This window comes from Neophocaena asiaeorientalis, unplaced genomic scaffold (assembly GCF_003031525.2).
Source record: "Neophocaena asiaeorientalis asiaeorientalis breed wild unplaced genomic scaffold, Neophocaena_asiaeorientalis_V1.1 scaffold374, whole genome shotgun sequence".
In the NCBI taxonomy this organism is placed as follows: Eukaryota; Metazoa; Chordata; class Mammalia; order Artiodactyla; family Phocoenidae; genus Neophocaena; species Neophocaena asiaeorientalis.
In genome coordinates, this window is record NW_020173406.1 from 224,560 (window position 1) to 237,184 (window position 12,625).

A 12,625-nucleotide genomic window follows, 5' to 3' on the forward strand; every position below is an offset into this window, starting at 1 on the left:
TATTGGCAAGGATATGGAAGAACTAAAACTCTCATACACTGCTGGTGGGAATGTAAAATGGTACAGGAACTAAAAAACAGTTTGGTGGTTTCTTAAAAAGTTAAATATATGATCCAATCATTCTACTCCTGAGTATTCACACAAAAATGAAAGACATGCATCCATGTAAACACTTTCACATGGATACTCACTGTAGCTTTACTGGAATATCACAAAACTGCCAACAACCCAAATGTCCATCAACAGGTAAATGGACAAACTGCTGTGTATCCATACAATGGATTATTATTCAGTGATGTAAAGTAACAAAATATTGATACACTCCAACAACATGGATGAATCTCAAAATAATTATGAGAGAAAGACACAAAAAAAGAGTATACATTATATGTTTCCATTTATAATCATTTCGAGAAAATGTAAACTAACCCGTAGCATCAAACAGTAGGTCCCTGGTTGCCAGGGAGTGAGGGGCGGGGGATTGTGAGTTCAGGATGTGAGGCAGGAGGGAAGGATTATAAAGGAACATGAGGAAACTTTTAGGGGTGATGCATATGTTTATTATCTTGATTTTGTGATGGTTTCATTGGTGTGTAAATATGTCATGACATTAAATTATATATTCATTTTGTTATGTAGCACCCCTCAGTAAAGTTGTTTTAAAAAATCAATGGTCTAGCCCAAAACAATAGGTTCCTCTACTCCCACTCACCAAAGTATGTTTCAACATATAAATTAACTATACATACTAAAATTTAACACTACTCTGCTCCCCATTAAACCTTATTTGAGCTTTAGTACTTTCCTGTGGATTCTGAGGGGTTACTGAAAGGTACAGGTAGTGATGGTGAGAGAATGAAAAAGAATTTTAGGAGATGGGCCTATACAAATATTGAAATATACTACTATGGCTTTAATTTCACTCATGAGGGTTTTTACTGCTAATGGGAATTTCAAAGATTAACATTTGATCATCAAAGTGCTTTATACATTCTTAATGATATTAGCTAACACTAACTGAACACTTATTATGACTATGTGCTACATTTATTAACCTGGTTTATCTTCATAACAACCCTGAGGTAGGTACTATTACTATCTTCACTTTACAGATGTGAAAACTAAGGCATGAAGAGGTTAAGCACCATTCCCAAGGTCACATAGCTTTTAAGTATGTAACACATAACTAGTAAGTAAGGATAGGCATCCAGGCAGTCAGTCAGAGTCTGGCTCATAAGTATTAAACTATACTACCTCTCAATCTTCCCTATTAAACTCAATATTGATGTCTGAATTTTACATAATTAATTGCTGCTTTCTTTCTAAAGTAATAACTATCATGTACACACAATAAGTGCTCAATGTTCACAGCACTAAGTAAGCATTCATGAAAAATATCAAAATCTGTTTCAGAAAAAAAAAATCAGTTTTTCATAACAAAGTTCAACAATATTGCTTTATTATATATTCGTTGAAAAAATTTAACTGAAATTAAGGACAGTTAAAGCTAAGATGGCCATACAATTTGTTATCCAAAATGGGAAAGTTGAGAGCCAAAGGCATAAACCAGGACTGTTCCAAGCAAACTGTGATATATGGTGAACCCTGTTAAAGCAAAAAGGATATAATTATTTCTGGGTTAAAATTCAGCTAAGTTGTATAAGACTGAAATTGTCAATTTATATTTGGAGACAAAGACTGATTTCCAAAAACAAAGTGGATTCTCCTTAAATGAAAATGAAAATGAAAATGCAGTAAACATGGCCATATCCTAAATGCTTATAAAACTTTTAAATTATTGTTTCCTTGGAAAGACGAACAGAATGCTGCTTAGTTTACAATATCAAATAGCTTCATAGCACAGTATCAACATTTTGCTACTTTCTTTTAAAGAACTTGAAGTTGTTTTAATAGGGCTTAATCTATCTTACTTCTTTTTAACCTCCCTGAAAAATAAGAAGTAAAATCTCCTTGACAGAATGACGAGAGGATGGATGACAGATGAAAAAGCAAATGTGTCATTATCTTAGGTAATATTCACTGAATTTTCTTGATAGCTAAGAGGAAAATGAGCTCACCCACAGTACACAAAAATCTGTCCCTACATTATGAATAATTTTGCACTTTTTTCAAAGTAGATATAGTAGTGTTGGCCAGTTTTAAGAAAAGATACTGAGCTACAAGAATGATCACTTATATACAATCACTGGGTATTTAGTTAGATAATCTAGTTGGAAGAAAGCCATTACTAATTAAAATGATTAACTTAATCTAATCTAGACTTAAAGATTTCCTATTTTTTTAATATCCATTTTAAGTAAAAGTCAGCAAAACTCTAAATTCTTTGAACAAACACTAATACGGGAGAATAGCAATTTTCCTATTCTTCTCACAGTACTCAGATGGCAAATTCATTAAAGCTTGGAAACTATTGATTAATAATTCATCACTTCTATTTCAAATTTAATCATGTGACTGAGATAAACCATTATTTTCACTGCAGTTATTACTAATTATACTGCAAGCACTTTAATTTGGTCAAATGTATTACAATTCATATTTCCTCAGTATAAAAGACTGAGTTCCATACATAAGTAACACTTTCTGCCCTGATTAAAGGTAACAACAAATTATCTCTCGCAATTAAATAAGAATAAAATTCTAATTATTGAATTTGCTAGTGCACTTCCCTAGCTTTGTTTAGACATTGTAGTCTTTCTCTAGTATTATTTGGCACAAGGTGTTTGAAAGCTATAGTACTGGAAGTTCTACAAGTATTTCAGTATAGTGTTTTTGTTTTTGTTTTAAATTTTTATTGGAGTATAGTTGATTTACAATGTTGTGTTAGTTTCAGGTGTACAGCAAAGTGAATCAGTTATACATACATCATATATCCAATCTTTTTTTTTTTACATTATTTTCTCATATAGGTCATTACAGAGGATTGAGTAGAATTCCTTGTGCTATACAGCAGGTTCTTATTAGTTATCTATTTTACATATAGTAGTGTGCATATGTCAATCCCAACCTCCAAATTCACCCCCCCATTATCCCCTGGTAACTGTAAGTTTGTTTTCTACATCTGTGACTCTACATCTATTTTGTAAATAAGTTTATTTGTACCTTTTTTTAGATTCCACATATAAGTGATATCATATGATATTTGTCTTCCTCTGACTTACTTCACTCAGTATGATAATCTCTAGGTCCATCCATGTTGCTGCAGTTGGCATTATTTTGTTCTTTTTTATGGCTGAGTAATATTCCATTGCATATATGTACCACATATTCTTTATCCATCCCTCTGTTGATGGACATTTAGATTGCTACCATGTCCTGGCTATTGTAAATAGTGTTGCAATGAACATTGGGGTGCATCTATCATTTTGAATTATGGTTTTGTCTGGGTATATGCCCAGGAGTGGGGATTGCTGGGTCATATGGTAGCTCTATTTCTAGTTTTTTTAAAGAAGCTCCATACTGTTCTCCATAGTGGCTGTACCAATTTACATTCCCAACAACAGTGTAGGAGGGTTCTCTTTTCTCCACACCCTCTCCAGCATTTATTGTTTGTAGATTTTTTGATGATGGCCATTCTGACTGGTGTGAGGTGATACCTCATTGCAGTTTTGATTTGCACTTCTCTAATAATTTGTGATGTTGAGCATCTTTTTATGAGCTTTTTTTTTGCCACCTGCATGTCTTCTTTGGAGAAATGTCTATTTAGATCTTCCACCCACTTTTTGATTGAGTTGTTTGTTTTTTTTGATATTGAGCTACATGAGCTGTTCGTATATTTTGGAGATTAATCCCTTGTTGGTTGCCCCATTTGCCAATATTTTCTCTCATTCTGAAGGCTGTCTTTTTGTTTTGTTTATGGTTTCCTTTGCTGTGCAAAAGCTTTTAAGTTTAATTAGATCCCACTTGTTTTTGTTTTTAGTTTCATTACTCTAGGAGGTGGATCAAAAAAGATCTTGCTGCAATTTATGCCAAAGAGTGTTCTGCTTATGTTTTCCTCTAAGAGTTTTATAGTGTCCAGCCTTACATTTCAATATAGTGTTTTAACTGTAAAGCTGCTGTTCAATATAGACTAAGTAACAAGTAATAAGCTTTGGTATACTTAATTTCCATATTATAGGAAAGAAGTAGGTGAACGATAACACCTTTCCTCTGAGTCTTAAAGGGTTATAGACCTCTTTCTTCTCCATTCCAGCCACATAATCCAAGCTAATCAAGCCTTTCTTCCTCCAGAAAGTCTTCCCTAACATGTGGTAGATTGAAAAGAGTACTGGACTGAAAATCAATTCCAGCTATGCCACTCAGTGTATGACCATGGACAAGATAAATTCTGCACACCTTGGTTTATCTCTCTGCAAAATGATGGACCAGATCCCACCTAGCTCTAGAAATCTATGACTTTTAAATATGCGAACAAAAGATTTCACTTAAAAGCAACTTCAAGCCAAAAATGGTAAAGAAATATTTACATAAAACCTGACCACTTATTTTGAATTTATAGCCATTCACAATGGTACATATATACAATAGAATATTACTCAGCTATAAAAAGGAATGAAATTGGGTCATTTGTTGAGACGTGGAAGGATCTGGAGGCTGTCATACAGAGTGAAGTAAGTCAGAAAGAGAAAAACAAATACCGTATATTAACGCAGGTATGTGAAACCTAGAAAAATGGTACAGATGAACCCGTTTGCAGGGAAGAAATTGAGACACAGATGTAGAGAACAAACGTATGGACACCAAAGGGGGAAAGCCGCAGGGGGCTGGGGGGTGTGTGTGATGAATTGGGCGATTGGGATTGACATGTATACACTGATGTGTATAAAACTGATGACTAATAAGAACCTGCTGTATAAAAGAAATAGAAAGAACCAAAACAGCCAAGACAATTTTGAAGAGGAAGAAGATGTGGTAGTGATAAGGTGTGGAGACTTATTTATGCAATAACAAGACTTTTAAAATAAAAGTAGTGTAATGTTGGCATGGGAGTGGGCAAGTACTGTATGTCCATGTAACAGTTCAGAGTGCTCAAGAAATGACCCACATATAATGAGAACTTGGTGTTATTATAAATTGGCATTATATTGATTAATCAAAAAAAAACGACCACTTATTTCAAATTTATAGTCATTCACAATAGGAAAATATTTATATTTCTATATTGGACAAATAAAAGCTTAGAGTGTAAATTAACAATGCAAGGTATACTTAAGGAAAAGATTAAATAGCTTGTGAAAAGAGTATTCAATTAAGTATTTATTATGCTAGGTATGATAGGAAATGCAAAAGTGAATATGACATTTAAAGCTCCCTGAGTGGGAAAAGTAAAAATGCATACAAATGAATATATAACCAGGGAGAAAGTGATTAAGTACTAATACTCTAATAAAAGTACATACAATGCAGTAATAGGAATGCAGTTGAGGAAAAGCACAAGTTGTTCTTTTTAAAGAAGGCAAGGGAGGAAGCCACAAATAACCGTCCTGTAAAAACTTCTACTGGGCAATTCTTTTTTTGGTCAAGGGTGTATGTATTTGAAATAAGTGACATTTTACTTACTTAAATTATTGTAAAATTTAGATAGAAATGCCTTGTAATTAATCAGGTATTACTGTGTTTATTTTTAATGTACTGTGACACCATGAAAATTTCATTACTCTCTTGCCTCTTCTACTTTTGTTTTGTTTACCAGATTCTTCTCCTTGTCCCCACTGTTTAACAAAAGGGAAGCAGCAATGTCAATGTTCTCAATGCTGAAACTATTGTAGCAATAAGACACACAAAGCTAACATGACTTCCACTATCACCCCCACCCCCACCCCATTTAATTGAGTGAACAAATTCTAGGAACTGTGCATGGACAGGAGGCAAACAGAATCATTTTCTATATGCTTCTGATAGTGACACTCACCAATGTCAAGAAAAGCACTGGAAAGGGAAAAACAATTTATAAGGAACTATAATTGAGTAAAACAATTGTCATGAGGTGACAGTAAATGTTACAGTTCTCCCAACTAAAGGGAACTAGTATAAGGAGTTATAGGTAATTGAACAATAGTTTACCTTCATCACTAATTTAAAACAGACAAGAAATTATCGAACTGTTAAAATGTACAGATTTTTTTTAAAGTTCATATAGCTCATTTGCTCAGTAATCTGCCACCATTTTCAGAAAAATTCCAAAGACAGAACTAAAGTAATTTAATCCATAAAAAGGGAATACATGAAAGACCTTGTGAAATATTTCAACATCCCCCAATATATTTTTCTATGTTAATTTCTCCAGAACATCAGACTAAATGAGGTAAGAATAAAACTGAATTTTGATATCTATTATTCCTTAAGCATTACACAGACGCAAACATAAAACACACAGAACATGGAAAACCAAAAATCTAAGCACAAGTGGCATATAAATCTCTATTTCAGCATTAGATTCACTGTTGCTAGTTATTTTTTTTTAGAGAAACACAAGAGTTTCATGTGTATAGCTTTAAACATTGGAATTGTTCCTTGGGAAAATGTACTTTTTGACGCATGACCTGGCTGATTAGAAAATACATATATTTAATGAATAATATTAGTAGTTTAAATCACTTTATAAAGGGAAATCTGACAAATTATAAATAAACCAAATTGCATAGCAATGGAATTTTGGAATTGGAAGGAATCAAAGGGAGAACTTAATCCCCAAATTTTACAGATGAGCAAACTGAGGCAGGTAGTTAGTAGATCAAAAACTAGCACTCAGTTCTCTTGGCTTCCAATCAGGTGTTCCTTTTACTACACCACACAGCACACTTGTGTTATGGCTAAGATCCAAACACAATCCCCTCCCTGTGTTTCTAATGTCTGAAAGGTAATGATAATCAAATCCCCGATTTTTTTATTCTACAGTGATCAGGATACAAGATTTACTCCATAATGTATCCTACAGATTAGCTAATGTCCCTGAGACAATTAGGTTTTATCATTAGCAGATATTAAATACAAGCAAATCCTTTTGTCTTAAAATGTTTTCTACTTCAAAATGTAGCTTAAAAGTTTCAGGGCCCTATAAACCACGTGCTGACAACTTTGGGTTGTTGTTTTAAAACTTAAAAATTTTAGACTATAAATGTAAGAATTAATATTCAAGCCTTGACTTATTATTTTTTTCCCTAAATTAAGTAAGGCCAGTTACTTTGAAACTTCACTAATAACGACAGCCACTAGCCACCTGTGGCTATTAAGCACTTTTAAAATGTAGGTACGTCCAAATTCAGACGGGCTATAAGTATAAAATACACACGAGAATTTGAAAAATTAGTATGAAAAAAGAATGTAAAATCTCACTAATTTTTAAAATATTGATTAGATGTTGAAATATTTTGGATATACCAGGTTAAATAAAATATATTATTAACATTAATTTTGCCTGTTTATTTTTTTTTAATGTGACTACTAGAAATTTTAAAATTACATACGTGGCTTGCATATTGAACATTTCTATTGAACAGCTCTTAGCCATCAATCATAAATATCTAGGTACAACTGATAAAAAGTTTGTATATTCTCTAAGAACAAGTTAACATATAAAAATCACCTACATAATCACTAGTCAATGTCTGTGCTAAAGAAGATATGATGTGTAAAAACATACTAAATGCAGAAACCAACTTCAGTTGGCTTTATGTATTTTTCCTCAGTAGATTTACATTTTTGGTTTTGGTTAATACTGGAAGTGGTTTATATTCCCTGATCACATGTGAACTGATAAGAGAGAAATGTGTCCCAGAAGCATGACAAAAAAAAAAAAAATTCAGCCTTTGTCTTCTTCAATCCACACATATATGTGAGTTGACTTAAAAACAAATACTGTGATTTAAAAACAAATACTGACATAAAACACCATCAGATACTCTGCGAATGCAGACTAGGCTATAACTTAAAGATTTCAGGAATTAACAGTAATTCAACAAAACAAAACATTTATAATTTATACCTTTGCTCCATCTGAAATACTGTCCCAGTTTCCACCACTCAAAGAGAACTTTCCATTGCCTATATGCAGCAGTATCTCTTCAGGAGTATCATTGGGGCCATTAGCAAATGGAGTATAGCTATTAATAAAAAAAGATTTAAGTATACATAAGGGCCTAACATATATATTAAATCTAATTGAAAGTTATGAGTATAGAACTATAAGAATATATTTACTATAGCAAATTAAGAATACCACCTAAAATTTCCCTTTACTGTTCATATCAAATTTTATATTTCAAACAATAAACTTAATCCTAATGAATTATTTAATAAAATGAAGAGTCTTGTCTACATCAATCTTTTTTTTTTTTGCCTTTGATCGGTTAATCAATGTAAAATAAAATAAAGGTAGCTTTTTATGTAGCTTTACATTCTAAAAATCAGACCAGAATGAAACATGCAAATTTTATATTCTCACGGGCATAAGTTAGCAAACCAAATATACCTACTATGAAGAAATTGTTAATTTTATATATTCATAATATGTTTATTGAATTGGCTCAAATTTATTCATTAGCATTTTATCAATATTATCAGTGAAAACAAGTTAACAATAGCTTTAATTAATGTTTATGAAAAACTGGTTAAATATTTATATCAATGTAACAGAAAAATCCTCTATAGCCATTAAAATTATTACATGGATCAGTATTCATGGACAGGAAGACAAATACATTGTATGAAGTTAAAATAGTTTGAAAAATAATTATAGAATGACAAAAAGTGATCAGTTTTATACCATTGTAACAAATGGAACTAAAAATGGTATTCAAATTTGGGAACAGAAAGACTTATGGTTAAAAAGTATGAGGAAGATGTCTTAATATGTTAATGTGTTAATTCTCTCATGTAACCATTAAGTTGACAAAAACACACATACATATGCACACACACAAAGTGTTTTGTTTAGTCATAAAGTAAGTATTTGAAAGCAGCTATCTAGAAATTGTATCCCATGGTTTGAAACCAATACTGCTGATTGATGTTCACATGAAAACTTGAGCTACCCTTAACTTTAGCACTTGCTGTGGTCTATAACTATTTTGCCTATGTCTAAAAGTACGTGGAATATACTGACATGTAATTATCACCAAGCCAATAAATAATTTAGAGTCACCATTTTCATAACTTATCTTTATAAAGCTCCTGCTATATCAAGCATATTTAATTATACTAAATGGCTTCTTTAAAAACTCACACCTAAGTACATTATAATTATATTATAATTCTTCAAATTTCATTCTACACATTAGACTTTGCTAAACCTAGCCTTTATCTACGGCTACACATTTTTACTCCTAAATAAAAGTGCTACTCATTATTAAAACAGCACTTGTATTATTTATAAATTAACAATATTAACACAATCCAATGGTTACATTTTTTAGTATTTCTTTATCCTTTTAAAAGAAGGCAGCTGTGCGTGTTTCTGTAGTTTAGTATTGTTACCACTTTATTTAGCTTTGTTATAAAGCTCGATCTTACTAAATTTCTATTGCCAAGAGAACCAAAATTCAAGTACTTAAAAAAAAATTAACATCAGCAAGTTCAGTGGGTAAGCACCTGCTGAACCATGAAATTATTTTATGCTCAAGTAAACATTTTCAAAAAGTAATGCACTCAAATGTAAAATATTAAAATAAAAATAAAGGCTTTATTTTGAAGTTTTAGTTTTAATTGAGCAATCTTTTAATTATATATCTAAATAATGACTCCTTAAACACCTTACCTTATGTTTTTTTAATTTTATAAGTATATAATATATAATATTTTGAAATATTGATAGCATTTTCCTTAAGGTTATTTTCATCTGTCCTCTTTCTAGATGAAAATATACAGGTGAAATTCAAATAATTATGTGAATTAATTTGAGTATATAAATTTCTTACCCAGCCAACATTGTGTAAAAAAGGACTCCCAGACTCCAAATATCACAAGCAGCATCATAGCCTTGTTGCATAAGAACCTGAGAAAGAAATATTCATCTGGTACTACTCAGTATAAACTCAGTTTTCTCATCTAAAAGAAAGTTGTGCTTCTAATAATCTCACAAATGTTCACAATTTAGCTCATTTTAATCTTTTCAAAAATAGATTCACAATGTTAGAGGGAAAGTCTTCTGTAATTAACAAGCATTCAATAAGTGGCTATTAATGTGATTAAGCAACATGAGTGATACAAAAAAACAGCCTTTAAAGATATGATCCCTGACCTCAATGAGCTTTCACTCCTCCTCTCAGGAAATCCAGACACATCAAAATTTAAAATAATATGTATAGAGAGCTTAATATATTCTACACAGAGTACTGTCTTTTAACCCTAACACTGACTCTATGAGATAGATATTACTTCCATTTTGAAGATGAGGAAACTGACGTAAATGGTAAGTAATTTGCCCAATATCACAAAACTAGTGAGTAGTGGAGCAGGCATTCTTACTCTAGTGTCTGTGATTTTAATATCTATGATAATTGCCTCCTTATTACACAAGAGGTGGTAAGATAATATAAAATCTCATGAAAGATGAATTTATATTTTATATACAAGGCTCATGTCTTAAAAAAATCAGTATATTTCTGGATCACAAACACACATTTGATAAATTCTGAATGGTTTTGTTAATTTTTCATATAATAATTTAGGTAGTTTTTCCTTTTGAGACTAGTATTAATAAAAATCAAATAACATATTTATTATATATTCATGTGAATATTCTCTGTGAAGTTAATAGCTAGTTTGAGGTGAAATGAGGCCTTTTTTTAAATTTAGAAAAACAAGCCCACTGCTAAAGCCTTTAGACATAGGAACAAAATAGAAACATTATTAATGCGTTAACACTGGGGATTGTATAACCACCAGAATGGACATTTCATTTATAAAAGGCTAAAAATATTAATGTTTAGCTTTGACAATGGCCAGACTTGAATAATAAGTACCTAACTAACTTAAAATTCAAGATATTATGTTTTTTTCATAGTCAAAGTGTATTTATAAGAACACACATATCTGCAAACTTGGGAAGCTGAATAGGCTATCAAAATACCTATTTAACTGGCTTATGTAAATAACACTAGTGGAGACTACAAAGGCCCTAATAAATAATGAGGTAGAGCTAAACAATTCACATCACGATAAGCCTAACCTGGCATCCTCTAGTGAAACATAAACCTCTCCTGCTTTTTTCCCTTATCTCTTTCCTTTTCTCATCACTTCCTTTTTTTTTAAATACATTTATTTATTTAATTTATTTATAATTCTTGGCTGCATTGGGTCTTTGTTGCTGTGCGCAGGCTTTCTCTAGTTGCGGTGAGTGGGGGTTACTCTTCGTTGCGATGCACAGGCTTCTCATTGCAGTGGCTTCTCTTGTTGTGGAGCATGGGCTCTAGGCATGCGGACTTCAGTAGTTGTGGCTTGTGGGCTTCAGTAGTTGTGGAGCACAGGCTCTAGAGCACAGGGTCAGTAGTTGTGGTGCACAGGCTTAGTTGCTCTGTGGCATGTTGGATCTTCCCGGACCAGGACTCGAACCCATGTCCGCTGCATTGGCAAGAGGATTCTTAACCACTGCTACACCAGGGAAGCCCTCTCATCATTTCTTGCAGTTCTGGGCATCACTGTGTTTTCCCTGGTTCCCTTAGGGCAATATTTTTAAAGGTTCCCGGATGATCCAATGCAAAGCCAAGGCTGAGGGACTGCTTAGTGAACTAGTTGGACAGGCAAGGGTTAATCAGTGAGTCAGCTATAGGTATTTCATACTCCCAAAACCTTCAGAGTTAATGAGAAGAAAGGCACTGGAGGGATCATATTGCTTAATCTAATTAGGATCAATCATGAAAAACTTGGTTTAGCTTTACCACACACTTAAACCCATTTTGTAGGTGTAAAGAAGAGGCAGTCTACTTTTGTTCTAGATCTCAATGTCCTATTAATAGTAAGAACATAGAGCCATAAAAAAAAAGGAAGGTAGCGGGATGAATGAAAGAGTACAATGTAGAAAGTAACGTGTTTCATACCTCCTTACTTGCATCAAGTTAAATACAAAGAAGATAGAAGTCAGAATTAAAGTAGTTAATGACTTTACTTTCTCTCTCATTTGGCTTCCCAAATCATCAAAATGTAACATAGACAGAGATGCTCATTCAGATAAATTCATATTTGGAGCAAAACATATGACAGCCTAAAGCCAGAGCAAAGCAGGGTAATTTCACATTTACTTTTTAAAAAGAGTTGCAGGCACAGCATCCATCCAATATATTGTAAATTCCTTTAGCTCAGGATCATTCTTAGACCTCAGTAGATATTAAATGTCAGTTGAATAATATGATAGATTTGTTTTTATAAAAGAATAAATATTTTTGAGATACATTAGTTTTTGTGACATAGGTATAGTACAAAAGCACATCTATTAAGTAAATAAGCCTTAAGAGGTTAACTGAATTGATGCATATCAAAAAAGTGAATGAATATTCCTTATTGTTCAGCTGAAATTAGTACTACTAATTAGTTTCTCTTTTAGCAAATAAGGGATCATAATGAACTGTGATGAATAATGAATTTATACTCTCATAAATGCTATTATTTA

General features: G+C 32.3%; 1 protein-coding gene across 1 annotated transcript in view; it reads right to left on the reverse strand.

Moving 5' to 3' along the window:
- The window catches only part of RPS6KA6 (ribosomal protein S6 kinase A6), a 95,037-nt gene that overhangs the window by 34,228 nt on the left and 48,184 nt on the right, over window positions 1–12,625 (reverse strand). The window contains exons 17-18 of the mRNA XM_024747237.1: window positions 9,936–10,012; window positions 8,006–8,123 (exon numbers count right to left, since the gene is read on the reverse strand). Of these exons, the coding sequence (XP_024603005.1) occupies window positions 8,006–8,123; window positions 9,936–10,012 (195 nt within the window). The remainder of the gene's footprint in view (window positions 1–8,005; window positions 8,124–9,935; window positions 10,013–12,625) is intronic.